The sequence below is a fragment of the Ochotona princeps genome, chromosome 6 (assembly GCF_030435755.1).
Source record: "Ochotona princeps isolate mOchPri1 chromosome 6, mOchPri1.hap1, whole genome shotgun sequence".
NCBI classification, from domain to species: Eukaryota; Metazoa; Chordata; class Mammalia; order Lagomorpha; family Ochotonidae; genus Ochotona; species Ochotona princeps.
Genome location: NC_080837.1, coordinates 77,144,013 through 77,164,234, shown reverse-complemented (window position 1 = coordinate 77,164,234; position 20,222 = coordinate 77,144,013). Strand labels below are relative to the sequence as shown.

The 20,222-nt window shown below is 36.2% G+C and overlaps 1 protein-coding gene across 11 annotated transcripts in view; it reads right to left on the bottom strand.

The window, feature by feature from the left end:
• Positions 1–4,330: 4,330 nt before the first annotated feature.
• UBE3A (ubiquitin protein ligase E3A) overlaps positions 4,331–20,222 on the bottom strand; it is an 84,312-nt gene continuing 68,420 nt past the window's right edge. For all 11 annotated transcript variants that reach the window (XM_058666522.1, XM_058666526.1, XM_058666524.1 and 8 more), the window contains 7 exons: positions 19,214–19,358; positions 17,647–17,852; positions 17,004–17,168; positions 15,857–16,012; positions 15,679–15,752; positions 7,049–7,192; positions 4,331–6,168 (listed from right to left, as the gene is read on the bottom strand). In XM_058666522.1, coding sequence (XP_058522505.1) covers positions 6,048–6,168; positions 7,049–7,192; positions 15,679–15,752; positions 15,857–16,012; positions 17,004–17,168; positions 17,647–17,852; positions 19,214–19,358 — 1,011 coding nt within the window. In that variant the 3' untranslated portion in view covers positions 4,331–6,047. The remainder of the gene's footprint in view (positions 6,169–7,048; positions 7,193–15,678; positions 15,753–15,856; positions 16,013–17,003; positions 17,169–17,646; positions 17,853–19,213; positions 19,359–20,222) is intronic.

The window sequence follows — 20,222 nt, the reverse complement described above, 5'->3', positions numbered from 1 at the left end:
GAATAGGCATTGGTTCCTTAGAAATGGCACAAATGCACCAACCAACAATAGGGAAAATAGGCAGTTTAGACAAATTAAAAAAAAAAAAAAGTTTTGTGCTTCAAGGGACACCATCAAGAAAATGAAAAGACCCCCCACAGAATGGGGAAAAAGGTTACTACAAATTATTTATCTGGATTTGTAATCCAGAATGTTATTTTAAAAATCAGTAATAATTAAAAATATTCAAAACAACCCAAAACTACATTTTAAAAAATGGCTGACAGATCTGAACAGTCATTTCACTAACAATATACAAACGACCAAAAAGCACATCACTGACCTCAGGGAAACATAAATTAAAACTACGACATACTGCTTTACCCCCACTAAGAATCAAAACTGGATAAATGAGTTGTCCAGGATGGGGAGAAGTTGGAACACTCACACACAGCTGGTTGGAATGCAAAATAGTGTAGCCATTTGGGAAATGTTTGGCAGTTCCTCAAAGGGCTAGAAAAAAGTCACAGTATGATCCAGCCATTCAACTTCCAGATATATAACCGAAAGAAATAAAAAACTTAGGTCCACATAAAACACACACAAATGTTCCTAGTTGCAGTTTTCGTAACAGCCAAAAAATAGAAACACAAGCATCCATCACTGAATCCATCAACAAAAAAGTTATTACCAATACAAAGACATCATTAAGCCACAAAAAAGAAATAAACCACTAACACATGCTACAAGATGATGGGTCCTGAAAGTAATATTCTAAGTGGGGGGCAAAAAGACACAAAAGGCCACAAACTGCGTGATTCCACTGATAAGAAATGTCCAAGACATGTAAATCCATATACAGAATGTAGATTAGTGGTTTACCAGGGTCTAAGGATAAGCAGTCACTCCAAATGTGGACACAAGTTGTTTTTGCAGTGATGAAAACGCTCTGGAATTACATAGCAATGACTGCACAATACCATTGACTCTACCAGGAACTACTAATTGTACGCTTAAAAAGGATGATCTTTACGGTATGCTAATTACATCTTAACAAAAGGTGAGGAAAAAACACTCCTCTTCCATTTTAAGGTGGATGAAGAGTGTCAATTCCACAAACTCTTAGTTTCTCCCTTCATGCAAATATTGGGATAACCCATCTGTCTCGCCAGGATGTCTTGCAAGATGTTATGTAGCATCTGTATTTTAATTTCATTGAATCCTGACAACCAGTGATAAGGTAGGACAGGGTATATAATCTAAGCCACAGGAATGGCAGGGCCAGGACTCAAATTCAAAGATACTGACTCTGGAGGCTTCACCCTCAAATACCATGTGCCACTTATCAGATAAACCCCTTATGTTTCCAGTGGACTGGATGATAAAGCTAAGATAATTATTCTAGGTGTTGTTTGGCTGAGTCTAGGAATCCTGATTCGAGCTTTTGACAATGTGAAACTAACATATGGTAAATGGTTCAGCTCCACCTATTTACTTGCTGTGTGACTTTGGGTAAGATGCACAACCTCTTGGGCTGTAGGAATTATTCCATAAATATGAAACATCATGTATACAAGGTACTTGAAAGGGAGTATGGAAACATGTCAACATGTGGCTCTCACATAAAATGTATTCATCATGGTGTTTCATTTAGTACGGAATGCAGTATTGTGGCTAAGGATTGCTCCTTGACAGGTATGAGTAGCTGGGAACAATACAAGATGACAGACCCCACCCCCGCCCCGTCCATTGGGAAATACAGGACTGAGAACACCCAGGGATGGTGGGTGATCAGAGATGTATTGCCAGAGAGCTCACCAAGAGGGAAGGATGGGGAAAATCGTGCCAAAATCTTGCTCTTATGCACTCATTCCCCTTCATCCTTTGTGGCAATCGTTTTTCCCACAGGTTGGAATGACACGGGCAAGAATTCTGGAAAGCCTATTCAGGGAGCTAATCTTGAATTACTAAATATTCAAACACTCCAAAATATAAGAGGACTTCTATGGGAAGAAGGGAAATAAGAGTCTAACTTCAGCAAAAAATCATCAGTTTCACTGAACATTTTAATGTAGGCTAGGTTATTTTCAACCATTGCGTAGTGATACTGGTAAGGTACGTACAGGAGGGACTACGCACAAGGGATTTAGCCAAACCTTTAACAAAAAATCATTTACACACCTACTATAGGAATGAGAGACAAAAAACAATCTTGACTATATGAATGTACTCCAAGCAGTAATTATACATAAAAAAAAAAAAACCTCTTCATAGTCAAACCTAAAGTGTGGAAAGGACCTCAGCAAAAGCAGCCTAAACAGTAAGAATCTGAGTGACTCCATACCATTCAAAAGTATGCCCCCACCGTGCTGTGGTACTATGGATTTGTGGGGTGTTCTGAGGTTTTGGAGGCACTTTGAGGGTCAAAAGACATTGGCAGAGTGCTTTTATAATTTGGCTTTGAAGGGTATTTAAGAAATACAAATGTAGCACAAGTACACATAGGTAGGGATTCATGGAAAGCTTTGGAACAGAAGTGAGACGTGGAAAGGCAGGCAGGCTGTCAGTGCAAGGCACTGGATGCCAAACTGGGAAGTGAGCCTCAGGGCAGAGGGTATCAACAGCAGCAAAACTACACTTCAGCAAATGGAAAGAATCAGGAGGTGATCAGTCAGGCCTTATATGATCAAGCAATGAAGGATATCCAGATGTGGGAGGGCCTTGATCTAAAGTATGATAAAGGAGGAACAGAAGAGATCTGAGGTAAAAGGACTGATATCTGTGACAAAGAACAAGAGACTGCGGGAAGTGACATTTTTAAGGAAGAAGTAAATCACAACAGAGATGCAAGATAAAGGCTTCGTTTTCATTGAGGTGCTAGAAGGGCAAACTACAGACAGAACTCTGGACGAGAGAGGAGTGGGAGTCTTTGGGACCAATTGATGACGACAAGAAACATCGAGATAAGTTCAGACAAAAAATTAATTGGAGGAGGATCCACATAAGATGTGTACAGAAAGGGGGAACAGTTTGAGAAGCAGCAGCCCATGTTCAGAGTATTCTTGGATGTTAAGGACAGAGGCGGCTGTGAGTATGCTTGAGGAATCAATGGTCTTCAGAGAAACAGCACGAATGCACAGCCTTTCGTAGTGAAATCCATCCCACTTGTACATAAAAATCTGTGTGAGCAAATGCAAATCCTCTGAACAGTGAGGGGAGGAACCCTCTCTCACCCATTCAGAAAATTCTTCACACACTGATAAAAAGAAGTAACACAAAAGAGCACAAGTGGAAACTGTGTTTGGTGATTCTTTGGTGGTACAGAGAGGGTGGATAGGCTGCAGAAGATCCTTAGGCTGGTAGGTCAGAAAAGATAATATTAAGGTAAACAGACACGAGACCAAGATCATAGAGAGTAGCCTTTAGAAGATACTTTTGCCTCTGACAAATCATGTGAATTCTTAGAAAAATCCCTAAAAGGGGCAGGAAATTCTCATACTGCCATATTTTTATGGCAACAGTAGTGACGTTACCCAGGTACTTCTGTCTCTTGTAATATGTTAGCTGTGGCGAGGGATGAGTAACATCACAGGTTATCTATTTGAAGATTCATGTTCTTTTTGATATATATCTCTGTAGAAAGGCATGTATCCCAAAATAAAGCTAGATACTGTATTCAGATTTTACCATACATTTAACAACAGCCCAGTAAAGCAATATATAAATTAAGGGACACTGGAGTTGCTAGGCTCCAGAGAAAGTATAGCCACATGCTGTGATTTTATACATCTGAATTATCCTATAATAAGAAAAGGCAAAAGAATTTTACATTTTGTTTATAAAGACAGTTTATGGTTCATTCTATTCCTAAGGGCTTCCTGCAGACTGTAGAACAATAAAAATATCGTAATATGTAAGAGACTATCTAAGGAAAAAAGCATGTTTATAGCAGTATCTGGAGTAGAGGGTGTAGCCAGGATACTACACTACAGTGAAATTCCTCTTACTATCCTCTTAGGATATTTAGTGACATTCTGGTGAACACAAGTAAAAAGGCAGTTATAAGAGAGTCATAAAATGCTTGGGATAATTATTAACTAAGCAAGGGGAGGAACAACTAGTTTAAACCAGCAATTACATTTAATAAAATTTTAAGGATAAGTTGTCTTTTTGTTAAAAGTATTGGTATGAAACCAACTATATTCAATTATTTAACAACTTCATAGATGTTATTGTAAATGTAGAACTCCAATACTGTAGTGATAAAACTTGAGAACTGAAGAGCATAAATTTCTTCATGAATTTATTATATAAAATTTCCCCATAATACTCCATTTTCCCTCTTCTTACATTACATAAGAAGCACAGTGGATGAGAGGTCCTTTGACTTTAAGATAGTCATTTGAGGGTCCCTTGCATCAAGTAATGTACATACCTTTACAATACTCTAACAGTTGGCCCAGAAGAAAGCCAAAAAACCCATGTTACCTTATCACAATATGGAAAGCATAATCATCTTAATCACTAAGTTGTGAAAATGCCACTGCTTTATTGTTAAAGTACAACACAGTTCTCTCTCAATTATTAAAGAATTAAAATAATCCTGAAAGACATCCTTTTTTCCCTCCAATGATTTGACAGCTGTATTTTCCCTATCAATTTGAAACAAATCATCAAGTTGATCTGCAGTAATCAGTTAAAAACAATCAAGGCCCGAGCTCAGCACATCAGCTGCAGCTCGTAGAAGGATATATTAATGTCTCTCCTTAGCTAAAAATACACAATCCTTTTATTGAATAATGTAAAAAAGAAATTAACATCACCAAAACAGAAGACTAGGAAAGGGAAAACTACTTACTTCTTAACAGCAAGTAATTTAGGCCTATTTGGACTTTTTCCACCCTTAACATTTGAAAGATCTTTTTTAAAACTTTCTGAAGTAATTTTAATCTTTGGGGATAACAATATAATTGTTATGAGTAAAAGTTGCATTCCTTTCCAGGTCTGTCTACTGTCTAGGTGATACAAGGCACAGCAGCCACTCTTTCTACTATGTCACAACCCTGATCATCTGCCTTGCTGAAAAGCTGATCAAACAAAATAATGACAACATAAAGGCGAGACTTCAGATTGTCTATTTAAAAGCTAGGTAATAATTAATAAAAGGATAAGTGCACTTTCACATGCATTTTCTTTATAATAAACTTTATAAGTATCGCAATAGGCTTGACAATCATTTCATTTGGCCAAATGCACTTTTCCCAATAAACTTAACCAACAACAACAACAGAAAAAACAAACAAAAACAAGCAAAAAAACCCTTGACCTTTCAAATACTAAAGATTGACTACTGAAAGTTCATTGCAAGACACATGAAGACAACATACTGTGGCATGAGTTGTTTTTAATTTGTTGTGCTGTTACTAAAGTAAAGGTTCTGAGGGCTGCAGAAGTTCCAAGTTCTCCCTTCCATCTTTATTAAGATTTTGCACAGAAAATTCTTTGGGGGACTAGAACAGCAGTAATTGCATCACACCGTTTCCAAGACTTCAAGTTTCAAAAGCAAATCTTTAAAAAAAAAAAAGTTCCTGATTTTTGTTAGATACAGGGACAAAAATAGTACGTACTTGAAGGTTACATGGTCTACAAATGGTGGAAATGTTTTCCTTGGGAGAGTAGTTTTGTTGGTGTATATATACTTTAAATACTTAAAAAGGCTCAACCTCAAGCAGTAATAAACACAAGCAAAAGTGATTTAACCCTTAAAATAAATATTCAGAAAAACCTCTCTGTACATACAAGTGAAAGAATATGTAACACTTTCACGCAAAAAAATAATTATAATAATAATAAAGGATTTGTTCATATATGTAGCTGAAATCTGCTGTTCCAGCCCACATGTCCCCAGATGAAGAAGGGAGGCACAGACAGAGGTGGCTACTGTGGTTCGCTATCTTACAGCCATTTGATACTGGGACACTACCACAACCAAATTTATCCCTCTTTTCATATTCATTAAAATTTTAATTTTTTTCCTTTTTTCTTCCTTGTTTTGTTTTTGTTTTGATTTACAGCATGCCAAATCCTTTGGCATATGTGATGGCCTTCAACAATCTCTCTTTAAGCTTTTCTTTGCTTGAATATTCCGGAAGTAAAAGGACATTAAAGCAAGTATGAGATGTAGGTAACCTAAATAGAGAGAAAAGGGAAAAACAGGAAAATAATAAGTCATGGGAAATATGCTCAATATTAAATGCTCCTATTCTTAGATGGTATATACAGCTGAGACGGTTTGCAATGCTTAGACCTTACTGTGCAACTATGAAGAATCAGGCTGTCATCCTATACATCATTCAGGGCCATCATGATCATGAGGATGGAGATGAGAACATATTGCATTCACTGAGTTATTAGTGCATACTAGCTATTTTAGGTATTTACCTTTATAGTTCATCTATAGCGTCTCAAAACAAACTTACAGAGAACTGCTAGCAGTACACCCATTTCAGAGTTGAGGAAATCACTGAGAAGTTAACTTACTGTAAGGTACACAAAATATTCAAAATTGTTTTTCAATGTTTCAAAGTCTATGTTTCTTAATGCTTATTAGAACTACTGCTGGCAGTTTATGAAGAAACTTACATTAGCACCATGATGCATCAAATAATGCACAATCAGTAGCGATATCTATACATTTAAACCAATATACTGATCACGCATATTGCCCAACCCCTGTATTTATAAAACTAAGGAATTTAACGTGATGCAATGCTGAACAATCCCCTAAACCTTAATTTAACCATTTTAAGATTATTACATAATAAGCTATTCAACAAATGGTGAATCCAAAATGAAACCTGTATAAATTCAAAATACTTAAACAAATGTGAGCCTCTGTTTAAGAAAGTTTCTTCAAACAGTAAAAACAAAATATTTTCCAGAGTTTCAGATGATTTGGAAATTTCTATACAAAACCACAAGGTACTTCGAAGCTCCAAGGAGAGTTCAGATGAGTGTGTGATACGGAATGTAAGACTGTTAGTAGCATGTAATGATGATTACGAATTACCTTTCTGTGTCTGGGCCGTTTTTGGCTATAATCATCTTTAATTTTCCTAGTCCTCCCACAGGCGCTCTGTCTGTGCCAGTTGTAAACTGCAAGAAGAGTCTTTTTTGCTCATCTGTAAATGAATGAACGATCTCCCAAAACTCCCTATGCAGAGAAGATACAACATTGATTTTAGTGCAGGAAGTATAACTAGGCACTAATATAAACTTATTTACTATCTTTCTTAAAATATTAGAAAACAAATTGGAAGTCATTAGGAACTTTAAAGAAATCCCAGTTAACACAAATTTACCTTAAGGCAATAGTTCTAAACACATAAACACTTGGGTGTTCCCAATTTTTCATTCTGGTAGATAATGTAGTGACGAATATAGGCGCCTTACAATAGCAGGTGATTATGTCAATGTGGTCATAAAACACAACATGTGAAAAACTGCAAATGCCTTTGAGTATATATTTTATTTTTCTCTCCTATTTATCTTGTCCACTCATCCCTCACCGAATTTTTTAAGGGAAAGAGTAATACAGATCAAGAACGTAAGAGAGAAAACAAAATCGAACCATATATACTTAACAGCAGCAATACAAAAGTATAAAATGTCATATTAACTTGAATAACTTTATCAAATTGCACATGCTATGTGAAGGAAATCCTGTTTTTTTTTTTTCCTGTCATATGCAGACACTTTAAGAGAATGATTTAACCTCTAGCACTCCTAAAACCTGTGGGATGAAAGCATTATTCCGATCACCATAAAGCAAAACGCAAGCTCGTATGTGCAAGCTGGGAATAGACACACACTAATTCACAGCTAAAAAATTTGAAGTTTTTAGAAAACAAAGTATTTGTAATAAATTTATAATATTCATTTGAAAATCTTTCCAGATTCCTGAAATATCATACTTCCCAAATCAGTTTGTATTATTGTAATTTTTGATATAGTATTACAGCACTAAATTTTCATTACCAAAATGCCAGACTCCCAGGCTTTCTCCAATCTGTTACGACTTCACAAGTTTCTGGCCACTACATCCTCAATTTCTAAAAATTTACCTACCATTCATCTAGGGTGGGGTACGATTTACCAAGAAACATTTGGATATTTCTAACATTATTCACAGGCCATTCAAAATTATCAACTATAAAATTTGCCTGTTACACATTTATTGGATTTGTTTTCTTTTTTTGTTGGATTTGTGCATTGATTGCCTTGGCGTGGCTAGACCGAATGATTTCCATGGCCCTTATATTGCTCAGGGGCTCAACAATCCCCACTGCTGCTCCAGAGCAAACAAAAAATACACAGCAACAGAAAATGGAACCTACAAGAGCACCTCTCAACTAACAAGGAAAGGTGTCACACCTCATTTTACCATTACTACCTTCTGGGCCCACTGAGAACAAATCTGCTGGAAAAAGAAAAGCTGTTCAGCATATGGTGGTTAAAAAGCCTCTTTCCACCACAGGAATGCCCTGATGCCCGAGTGAACAAGCTATACCTAAGCAGGCAGACAGGTGTGTTTCAATGGTAAGGAAAGACCCCGAAGGGAATGTCAGATCAGTAGTAGTCACAAAGAACAAATTTGGAGATAATATTAAGATTCTATTTTTAAAAATTAGAACTTAAGAGATTTCTATCAACTTCATATAGTAAAAAGAATTGCAGGACAATCTTCTACTTTTATTATGTTACATGCTATATTACAATCTAGAATTAAATAAGAATGTACCCGCTTAGATAACTGAAGAGGCAAAGACTCATTCCAGGTTTCTACCTAAAAGTGGTGGCTGCATGGATCTCAGCTCACACTTCTGGAAAATTTATTTAGAGCAAACTGGGAAAAGGAGACCACCCATAACCTACCGTAAAATCAGGAAATAAACACCTACAAACAAGAGAGTTCACACCTGAGCCACACTGCAAAGTCCAGCAGGAGCAATGGGAAAAGCAGGTGTGCAGAACCAAACAGCAGCTAGGGTTCATGTGTAGGTAGAGCTCCAGCTTAGGAGACAACTACTTAGGTCAGCTTAGATTACAGGCAGAACACTTAAGGGCTGTTGGAGAAACACATGGGACCAGGAATACATACTGTCTGAAAAGGAAGGGGCAGAGTGGCTTTGGGTTTTGTAGGAAAAGAAATGGCTGGTCAAAGAGCCTGAAATGGGCATTAATTACGTAAGATCTAGCAAAGAAAAAAAAAAACAACACGCAGAAACATGAGAAAAATAGAAATCTGAAATCCAAATGAAGAAATGAAAAACTATCCTAAAGTTGAGACGGCAAAGTTTCTGGTGTGACAAAAAAGTACACCAGAAAGAAAATCAATATCCAAAAAGTTAGAATTTTCTAATATCACATTACAACATGGGAACAGGCAATATTAAATAGGAAAGAACACCACTAATCAGAAAAAGAAAATTCTGAGAGCCAAGTCTGAAACACAAGCAAGAATACTCAAAATCACTAAAACAAAAATCAAAATATTTTTAGAAATGTATGCTAATTTATGCTCAAAAAAATGTGCATCATAGTTTAGAAACAAAAGTCAAGAGAATGAAAATAAATAAACAATACATATCAAAGTAGAATAACAGAAAAGACTTACAGGTAAATACATAATCTGCTGTAAAGACTTACAGAAAACTTATACCTTCCCTCCCCACCAACAAACAAACAAACAAACAAACAAATAAATAAAGCCAAATGACAAACTGGGAAAAAGCATTTGCAAACTTGTCAAAATTGAAAAACTAGCTTCCCTAAATGTTCCTAAAAGTGATCACTAAATGATCATCAGGTGAACTGAACAGAGTAAGACTACATAAAAAAAAAAATAAAAACAGCATTGAAATACATCAAAACATGCCCATCTTCACTGATAATGAGGTAAAATAAAATTAATGATACTGAAATATCACTTCCTGGTTGGTAAACATCTAATTACTTCTGTTTAGAGAGTTTTAAGTAAAGAGATTCTCTCATATTCTTTTGGTGGGGAAGTGCTATGTGTTTTTTAAAAGATTTATTTATTTTTACTGAAAGGTGGATATATGGAGAGGAGGAGAGACAGAGAGGAAAATCTTCCATCCGCTGATTCATCCCCCAAGCTGCAATGGCTGGAACTGAGATAATCTGAAGCCAGGAGCCTAGAGCTCTTCCGGGTCTCCCATGCAGGCGCAGGGTCCCAAAGCTTTGGGCAGTCCTCAACTGTTTTCCCAAGCCACAAGCAGGGAGCTGGATGGGAAGCATGGCTGCCAGGATTAGAACTGGTGCCCTTATGGGATCCCGGCACGTTAGCTGTTAAGCCATAGCACTGGGCCCAGGAGTGCTATTCTGTCGGTGATAAAGCAAAATGTTTATAATTATATGAAGAAAAATTTGGTATAATCCAGGAAAATGACATGCATCTACCATTTGATACAATGAAATATGCATTTTAGCATTTCATCACTAACACCATATGCATGATATTCTAGGAGCTTCAGAGGATTCACCGTGACATTACTACTAAAAGCAAAAGGTTAGAAAAATCCACAGTATACTTGAACAGTAAAACTATGTTGCATCTATATAACGTGACATCTATCTCTGCATTTTCACGGTGTGAATTTCTAGGACATCCTTAGAACATATTTCCTAGTTCTGGCTCACAACATTCGACAGCAAATCTCAGACTGACCTCCAAATGTCAATTACCAGGTCTGTGGTGAAAATGTTCAAGAGAGAACCAACTAACAGGGCCACAGGAAAAGCAGACCAATGCCAAGCAATTCGAATGTCATTAAGGGGCACTGTTTGTGAGACACACTAATTGTGTTAAACCATAAATTTTTAATTTCCCCAAAAGGAATGTAAAACCTATTAAATATCAGTTATCTTACTCTTACTCTAAAATATTTAAATATCATTTACCATGCCTTTTCAACAACTGTTCTTTAAGGTAATCAAACAGCACCAACTGACAAAAAAAAAGAATGGAAGGGTGTACATGTGGGACAGCAAGATGAAAATAACAGACTCAGGTAATGGTACTGATAACAACAACAACAAAAAACTCCCGAAAGATAAGAATTCTTGGAAGATGACTATGGCGTTGATAGTTCACCTGTTTTTGCTCTTCTTCCTGCCATATCCCCTCCCCACAAGGGCAGCAGGTTGATGGGACAACCAAATGCCCACAGGACATTATTCATAATAAAACTAAATAATAAGATTTGAGCACTTTTAATATTCAGGGGGAAAATGGAGTAAAAATAAATTTAACTTATAATATACTGTTCTGAAATCCACATTTTTTTCCACAATAACATGTATTCTCCAAACTTTCTGAAAAAACATGGATTTCAAAGATTTTTATAGCAAAATAAACTTATCTTTCAAGGTCATTATTTATTACCTTTTAAGTTCCCTAAGTGGACAATAATAAGGTAGTGACAGGAGAGCTGGTTGCTCTCAGTATCAACACGTAAAAAAGCAGAGGGAACTAGACTCAGAAAAACAGAATCTGAACATTGCCAACCTGCTGTACAGCACAGACCAATCTGAGGAAAGCTGTTAAAGGGAGTTACACAGGATCCAGTCTCCAAGGGAGTGCGAAGGGATCATGAAGTGATAAGTGCTGGGCCCGTGAAACTCTTCTACATCACTACAAACCCAGCTTCTAAAGCAAATCAGACTCAGAGAAAATGCTTGGAACCTATTCAAACGAATCAGCTCAAAACTAACAACGAAGTGAAGGCAAGCAGGCAGACCACTCTCCCTGGGACCTCCCTGCCTGCCTGCCTGCCCACCCATTCCTCTGCACCCGTCCCCTACACATGTCACACTGACCACATCTGTAGGCACTTTAGGTTGTAGCTGCAGGTGGGGACTGGTGGCCCCTGCTTTCCTCTTAGTCATTCTGTCTCCTGCACCACCCCCTCTGACAGTATCTAGTCAGGACAGCAACTATGGGGGCTCTTGTGCAAGCGCAGGGAGGAGCCCTCTTTCCCTGCAGTCCAGAAATCTAAAGGCCCCTATGTGAGTGCTCTATTTCCTAAGAGCCTGTTGGAGTAGGGAAAGGGTGGAGCCATGCTAAGGGCTGGCCGATGAGGAGAGCAGGAGGGGCTGCTGTGTTCCCAGGAGCCAGCCCTGGGCCCTTCCACAGGCAGGTGGCTACCTCGGGAGCATGGGGCTTTAGTCATTCCAGTGGAAGGTGAAGAAACCCATCTGGTGATCATAAAACAAACCCCACCACTTCCTCCCTGACCTAAGAGGAGCTGGCTTCAGAAGGCTGGGGTCAAGCCAGGAATAAATTAATGTGATGCATTTTCTTTTATCAACAACAAAAAAGTGAGTGTGTATATATACATACATAAAACTGGTACAAAAGCCCCTTGGGGGTTCCCAGTGGTGTTTCAGATAGTCCCCCGTGTGGTCACCAGAAAACAAGCCATTGCTTCCATCAGTATGGAATGAACCTTGCCTCCAAGGGGTAGGAGTGCGTCCTGTGTGTCTTGGGATTCCTCCCTGCCTTGTCCTGTGGCAGTGTCCAAGTGTGTCTTGCTGTCTGATTCCGAATCATGCCTGGCCCTGCCATGTGGGCACAGTACTCATTTTGAGCATAACTGTACTAAATCTTTTCGAGAACAGAGTAATAAAGGAGTGCTATGCAATAAATTAACTAATTAATTAAAAAAAGGCAAGTGATGCCAACACCAAGATGAATAAGATGTTGAAATTATCTTATTAGGAATTTAATGCAGTAATCACAAAAATAACTTGACAAGAAATTACAAGTTCTACTGTTTTGAATGTTAGCAAAGAAATAGAAATAAAGAAGCAAATGGAAACTACAAAGCTGAAAAATACAGTAAAAGAAAAATAATCATTACTTTGACTCTCAGTAGAGTGATTCTGAACAGGAGGAGAAACAGATGAGAAAAGGAACAGGTAATGAGAGGCACCAAAACAGGCTAGGGAATGATGGCTTCAAGTCCTCCAAATTACACAAATCCACGATTTAAGCAAACCCCAAATAGCATAAATCATAGTAACTTTTTGGGAATAAAATGAGGATCAAGTCACCTTCAAACCAATAAAAATTAAAAGAATTTATCAACAGGCCTGCCTTTGAATCAACTGACTCAAGAAAATGATAAAATATGAAATCCTACAATACAGGATGAAAACATTGAGCCATTCCTGCTGACATCTCAACACAGCATAGTTGACAATGGATCCAATACTGTAAAAGTCACAGTATTCAAAAGAATTTCATTTACATTCGAGTAACAGGCCCAAACAAAAGCAAGGTTTCTACATTTGACTCAAAGCTGTATTGATACCAAGGAACAGTGACGAGTCATTATGTATGAAGGAATGCAGAAGAACTCTACAAAACAAAATACACCAAATTATCTCTCATAACAACTTGAGAGGAAATCCCTAACAATGCTGAAGTAACCTATAGAAAGAGGAAAAAGGCACAAAATATAATAAACAGAAAAGAGAAACCAGAAAGGAACAGAAAACAACCGTAAGGCAGAGACTGAGAATGGTTCATTTAAAAAATGATCCATTTATATCCTATTTCCAAAAAAGTAATTTAAAATTCAGCAACATAGATAGGTTAGGTTAATCTGACAAAACCATACAATTAACACACAGGAATGGTTATAGTCCTATCAAAATGGTTATACCGATATCAGATTCACAGCAAGAAAATTATAACACAAAGAAAAAAATTACAGAATAATAAAAAGATCAATCCAACCAGAATACCTAATCAATTTCAACGGATATATACCAAATAACAGAGCCTCAAAATGAATGAATGAGAGAGCAGAAAATCTCAGAAACAGACGATTACAGATATAAACAACTGGCTTTTAAGAATTATCAATTTAAAATGCAGAGAGAATGGGTATATACTAGTTCAATCTCCAAATACTTGTAATGGCTCGTGCTGAGCTGGAACTCAATGTGGGTCTCCCACTGAGTGCCAGGAGCACAGCTGTCCGGCCAGATGCATCAGAGGGAAGCCCAAGTCAGAGCTGGGACACAGGCATGACAGCCAGTGTTCCAGCCACCGTGCAAACTCAAAACTAGTCTCAACACTCAGCAGCAAAACAACTGTACTCTTTATTTATCCCAAAGGAATCTTTTCTCTGCAGTTAACATCACTGTTAATAGTGAAATACTGAATTCTTTTTATGGCGTTTCATTCTCAAAAAAACAAACTGAAGGTTTGTGGCAACTGTTTAGTAAACAAGTCTACCAATCCTATTTTCCTTTTCTTTTTTTTAAAGATTTAATTATTTCTCTTGAAAGAATTACAGAGAGAGAGGCAAAGATGAGTTCCGTTTTTCCAATAATGTGTTCCATATCTGATGTCACATTGGTAAGTTTTGAAAAATTTCTTATTCTATTGCTACACTCTGCAAACACTGACTTTTGATTTTGCTGTCGTAGTTATTTTGGAGCTACAAACCATGCCCATACATACAACAGCATATTGAACAAATAAATGACCTGTGTTCTGACTGGATAGGCTATTTTTTCTTTTCCTTGAGCTTATTCCAGAATACAGTATTAAAATCAGGCCCATTAATATAAAAAAAAAAAAACAGTCTCTAAGAATTCAAATGAGTCATACATTACCCACTGTATATCAAAAGCTAGAAATTACGAGGATTAGTAAGAAATGTACATAAAAAGTCAAGATAAGTCAAAAGCTAGTTCTTTGAGTGAAAAAGTCAAGTTGTAACTGAAGTTCTTAAAGAAAAAGTGCTGCTCCAGAGAACCTAATTAAAAGAAAAAGAAAGAAAACAGGAAAAAAAAAAAAAAAAGAAAAGCAAGTTTTATTGTTTATCTAGACATAGAAAGTTGTATGGTTTAAATAGGATACGCCACCCTCAGCTTTCATAGCTGTAAACCAAGTCAATCCCTGGTTTCAAAGCTCCCAAGTTCCTGCAAACTAATGCAGCAGGAGACTTTCAATGTTCATGTACTCTTTTGAAAATCATAGGACCCTTAGGAATTTAACAAAATCTATTCTGCATTTTCTAAATGGAACAACCAAGACCCTTAACAACACCATTTCTCTTTACAACATGGTTTGCTTTCCTACTAAGATGCTTAGAAACAAAGATTCCTGATCATATAGATAATAAACATAGCTACTCAAGCACTTTGTTGTTTTCATGCCTGCTACCAAAACATCCTTCCAGCAACCCATGGATCAAGGGTTAGTACTGACTATAAAAACTTATAATTAGGGGCCAGCGCAAGGGCATAGGCAAGCTAATCATCTGCCTACAGCAGTTGGCATCCCATACACGCATTGCTTATACAGCTGGCTACTCCACTTCTGATCTAGTTTCCTGCTAATGGCCTGAGAAGCCCGCAGAGGATACCCCAAGGCCTTGGGCTCTTAAATCCAGGTTGAGAGACCCAGAGGTGGATCGTGACTCCCACCTTTTAATAAATAATAATCCATGAATATATGAAAAACACATTCCTAACTCTATAGATGAGAATTTTTAACTTTGCCTGTTCGGGAAGTAATATCTACAGAAAAGATCTAAAGCATAAAGTCCACTTCCCTTTGGAAAATCAAATTTTGTTTTTAAGAATTAAGCACCTCACCTAATCAGGACAGAGTCCCTGGTATAGCCACCGTCATATTCTGTAGTTTCTTCTAGTGCCTGGAAATCTAGATTCTGCAAATTCAAGAAAATAAGTCATAACATCATTTAAACTACAACATTACAAAAAAAGTCTCAACCAACATATGAATCTTTTTTGCAGAGATTTACTTTCTTACCCGGCTCCCACATATAAGCAATTCAATTTCTTCTGGTCTGAATAAGTACTTTAAGGGAGATTCATTGGTCACCATATGAAAACCTCTGCGAAAAGCCTTGAATTGTTTCTCTACAGACTTATTGAGAATGTAGTCTGAATAGAGATTAACAAATTCCTGCAGAAAACAACCACAAGAATATCACAGAATATGGTAGACAGACAAAACACAAGTCATTGCCATTAATCTGCATAAAAACAAATCTAGCCTTATTTTTCCAAGAAAATAAATCAATACTTTTAAAACTCCTAATTTTATACAGGCATAGGGAAATAGTATTTCATAGCTCTCTGTGACAATCAAAAATAAGCTGTGCAATCTAAATAAACTGGTTTATAGATGTAAATTTCAAAAGCGTACTCAACAGAACTGCATACAAAAGTTAGTTTTGATACAAATCTATAACCTTCCTCAACTCAGTTATGCAAATAGCTACAGATTTAAACCATGTACACAACTACTTATAACAGCCAACTACATTCACAGAATGTAAAGTACTTGATTGGAGTACACCAAAAAAATTTCATGATTTCCACTACAAAATATTTAGTGAACCGTCTAGTGTATCCAAAGCAAAAATACTGGTACCTTACTTGATATATTGGTTATTATACAGAATTAAAACATGAAAATGCACTTAGTGTTCTAAAAGAATATAATTTCTATAAAAAGATTGCTATTAATATAAACACAAGATTCTTTCATAAATACAACAGATATTTAAGGTCACTTGAAACACTAATGCAAAATAAATATGCATGTCAGAAGTATATTTACATCAAAAATATACACATAATAATGTAATGACCATTACTTCTACGAAATGAACTCAACTCCCATAATATCAGAAAAACGCTGTTCCCTTCTTGCTTTATACTACAGCTAAACTTATCTATTCCCTCTCTCCAAATGTGTTCGTTCTCTGAAATGCATCTGGTACTCAACTGTGTGTTTTCATACCACTGTTACCATTTATATGGATTTGATAAAGATTCCTTGGTTCTTGCTTTGAATCATATTAAAACTTCATCAAAAGCCAAAATGATACATGCTTTGAAATTGTTAATGAAGAGACAAAGCAATGATGATGATATAAATAATTTATTACCTTCCTGTTTTCATTTGTAATTGGAATTTTGTCACCGTTTTCCTTTAGATCATACATCATTGGGTTGCCAAAAAGATCTGTCTGTGATATCTGGAAAGTGATCATCATATCATCTTCCACATTTCCTTCATATTCCAACAAATCTTTTAAACTCTGATATAAAACCTAACAATCAGAAACAGAAAATTGAGGCTATGAAGAAGTACACAAAACAATAAATGGTTTGCATCATTCTTTCAAAAACAATCTCTTTCAATAAGAATTAAGACATAAACATTCTCCCTTTCCCCTCGGTTTACAACCTAGAAAGAATGACTGTTAGCCATTGCTGCCCCAAACTACTGAGCATCACCTTAGCAATGGATTCCACACTGCGCTGAAGTCCTGACAGTGTCTCAAGGTGACAGGGCACAGAGGACGACACACTAACTGTAGCCACCAAGTTGCTTAGCCAGGACAACCATCACTGTACTTGGCAACTTAAGAAAGTTACAAAAACTTACATAAAAATCTACCCATTTACACTTTTAAACATTCACGGTATATCAATCACATTAAAAACAACTTTATTTTACAAGGTATTAATATAAGCAAAAACAAAACAAAGATCTAACAGACACAGTAAAAATGGCAAAGAACTTACTGGATGAGAGTCTCCCAAGTCACGGAAAGTTCCTTTTTTCCCCATTAACTTCCTGTAGACAACCATGGGAAAATGCACATCCAGTATACAGTTATTGTAAATAGCCAGGCCCAATACTATGCCAATCAGAGTAAACTGACCCTCAGTTTCAAAAGAAGATGGGTTAAACCAAAACAGTTTTGTAGACTCATCATATGTGAACATACCTACAAAAAATAATTTTGGAAAAACATGAATTTTATTATACTAACATAATCATTATGGAAACTTGAAATTATTCATGTAAAATTTACAAGTAATATGTATGTATACATCAGCATTTGCAGAACTAGTATGTGTCAAATTGCAAGAATCCAAAGAAAAAAGGTAATTAGCAATTTTTACGGCACTTCTAGAAATTAGGAAATATGCTTACTAAACTCAAGTTTTCTAATTCTCTAACACATACATTAACCCACAATCATACATTATCCAATCAACGGCTGAAAAATACATGCAAAGTCAAAAGAGGAAAAAAATTCATTCATGAAGACACAACTAATATTTTTTAAAAATTGATAGTTTTTTTCCCCCAAACTGGATAATGGCCCATGAAATCTTTCTGATAGCTTTATTTCAAAAAGTTCAGCGATCTCAAACTCATAATTAGATAAGCCTGATAGAGTTAATTAAGGAAATCTACTGACTACACTATTAACTGGGAGTCAGCAGAGCCTAAGTTCTGTAGTCTTTCAGTTCCACCTGGTTTGTACTATTTAGAGCACAAACACAATTTTTGGTTTGGCTATGAGAGTTCAACTAAAACTGAATTATAGTCTTTCCTTTGAAATATATAGTTCATTTGACTGAATTTACAACGCTCTCAGTTTAAAAAGTCTATTTCTTCAGTTATTACTACAAAACTGAATATTTTAAATTAAATTTGAAAAATCCAAAATCAAGAAAAATGTAAATATTAATAAAAATAAATATGCATTGTAAAACCAATTTGTAAGAATTCTGAAACGTTTTAAATTTCTCTTCGTTTTCACTTTCAGACTTTGAGTTTCCCCTCCCTTTTTTTGAGGCTGCATTACAGTCTCTATGTAGAAAGAACATCATTTAATCGTAGACACACTTAACCAGGCCAAGAACAGCTGATACACAATGAAAGCAGAAACAATAGGTATCAATGTCATTATTTCAGGAATAATATATCTTTTTAAAATTTTTGTTTTCCATGACATAGTTACCCTCAGAATATAAATTACATAAGTAAACTATTCTCATCTCCAAATAAGAAAGATTACAAGTTTGAAGTCAAAGATGATTTCATACGAGGTACATTATAAATGCCTATAAGAAAAACACCCTAAAAGTTTCAAATATTTTTTATATACCTACTGCCAATACTTGAGTAATAAAAGCACTTTCCATAATCTGCAATTTTATAATTTTAGTTCTTACCCACAGGTAACCTAAGACAGCTCTCCTTTTGTTGCTCTTCACAGCACAAATACTTATATGCCAACGTGAACAAATTCTCAGTTAGAAAGGAAGTAACATCACAATCAGCTAAAATACTTACCAATATCGGGATTGAAAATTTCCTCCACAACCAATTGAAAAAACTCTTTGGAGACACCTCCTTCATCCACTCCTTGTTCCCCTTCAAATTCCACATACAACTGTTTCTTCAAGTCTGCAGGGTTTTCCATAGCGATCATCTCTAGCTAATAATTAGAAAGTGTGAAAAAAAGATGACTTTCAATATGATGATAAAACTTAAAAAAAAATAGAAGTAGCATAACAACAATGAGAAGGACTAAGGTAGCATAGAAAAGATACTGCTTTCACAAGGAAGTAGATACCGAATAATTAAAAACAAGTGAGGACAAAGATTCAGTCTCACACAAAGTGGAAACGCAGGAGACGGAAAAAAGGATACAATTTGTTATAAAATTAATACACTGCAGAAAATTAGGATGAGATTACTTTACTTATGTGTCTGAAATCTGAGTGTTAGACACGGAAAAGACAGCAAAACGTCCACATGATTTCCTAAGACAAAATCGCCAGCAAAACATGATCAAGTACAGGAGCTTTACTTCAAAACTATCCACCAGTAGTCTTGTTTATTAAAATACAGACTCTGGTCATAATAAAGTTATAAAAGATGCACTGAGCAGATATTTGGACCTGCTATTCAAACACCAACTAGGGTGCTTACATATTCTAAGCCTCACTAAGGTGCTTACAAAAGGTGCCCAAATTCAAGATCTGTGCTAATTCAAGACTTCTGCTAATGTGCACCTCACTACCTCAGGGTTTGGCCCAGCAATGGCTGCTGCAGGCATCTGGGAAATGAACCAGCACAAGACCTATATTTCTCTGCCTCTCAGTAAGTTTTTATTTTGAAAATAAATGGAATAGAAAAGCAGCTTATTACCACTGAAAACATGACTTAGCTTAAAAGAGTATAATGCATTTTATACCCACATTTTGTTTTTCAATCATATTTGATAAGAGCTTTTAATTGGTTACAAAACCCCACATACAAAATCAGAAACATTTAGATGCCCTTTTCAAAGAATTTT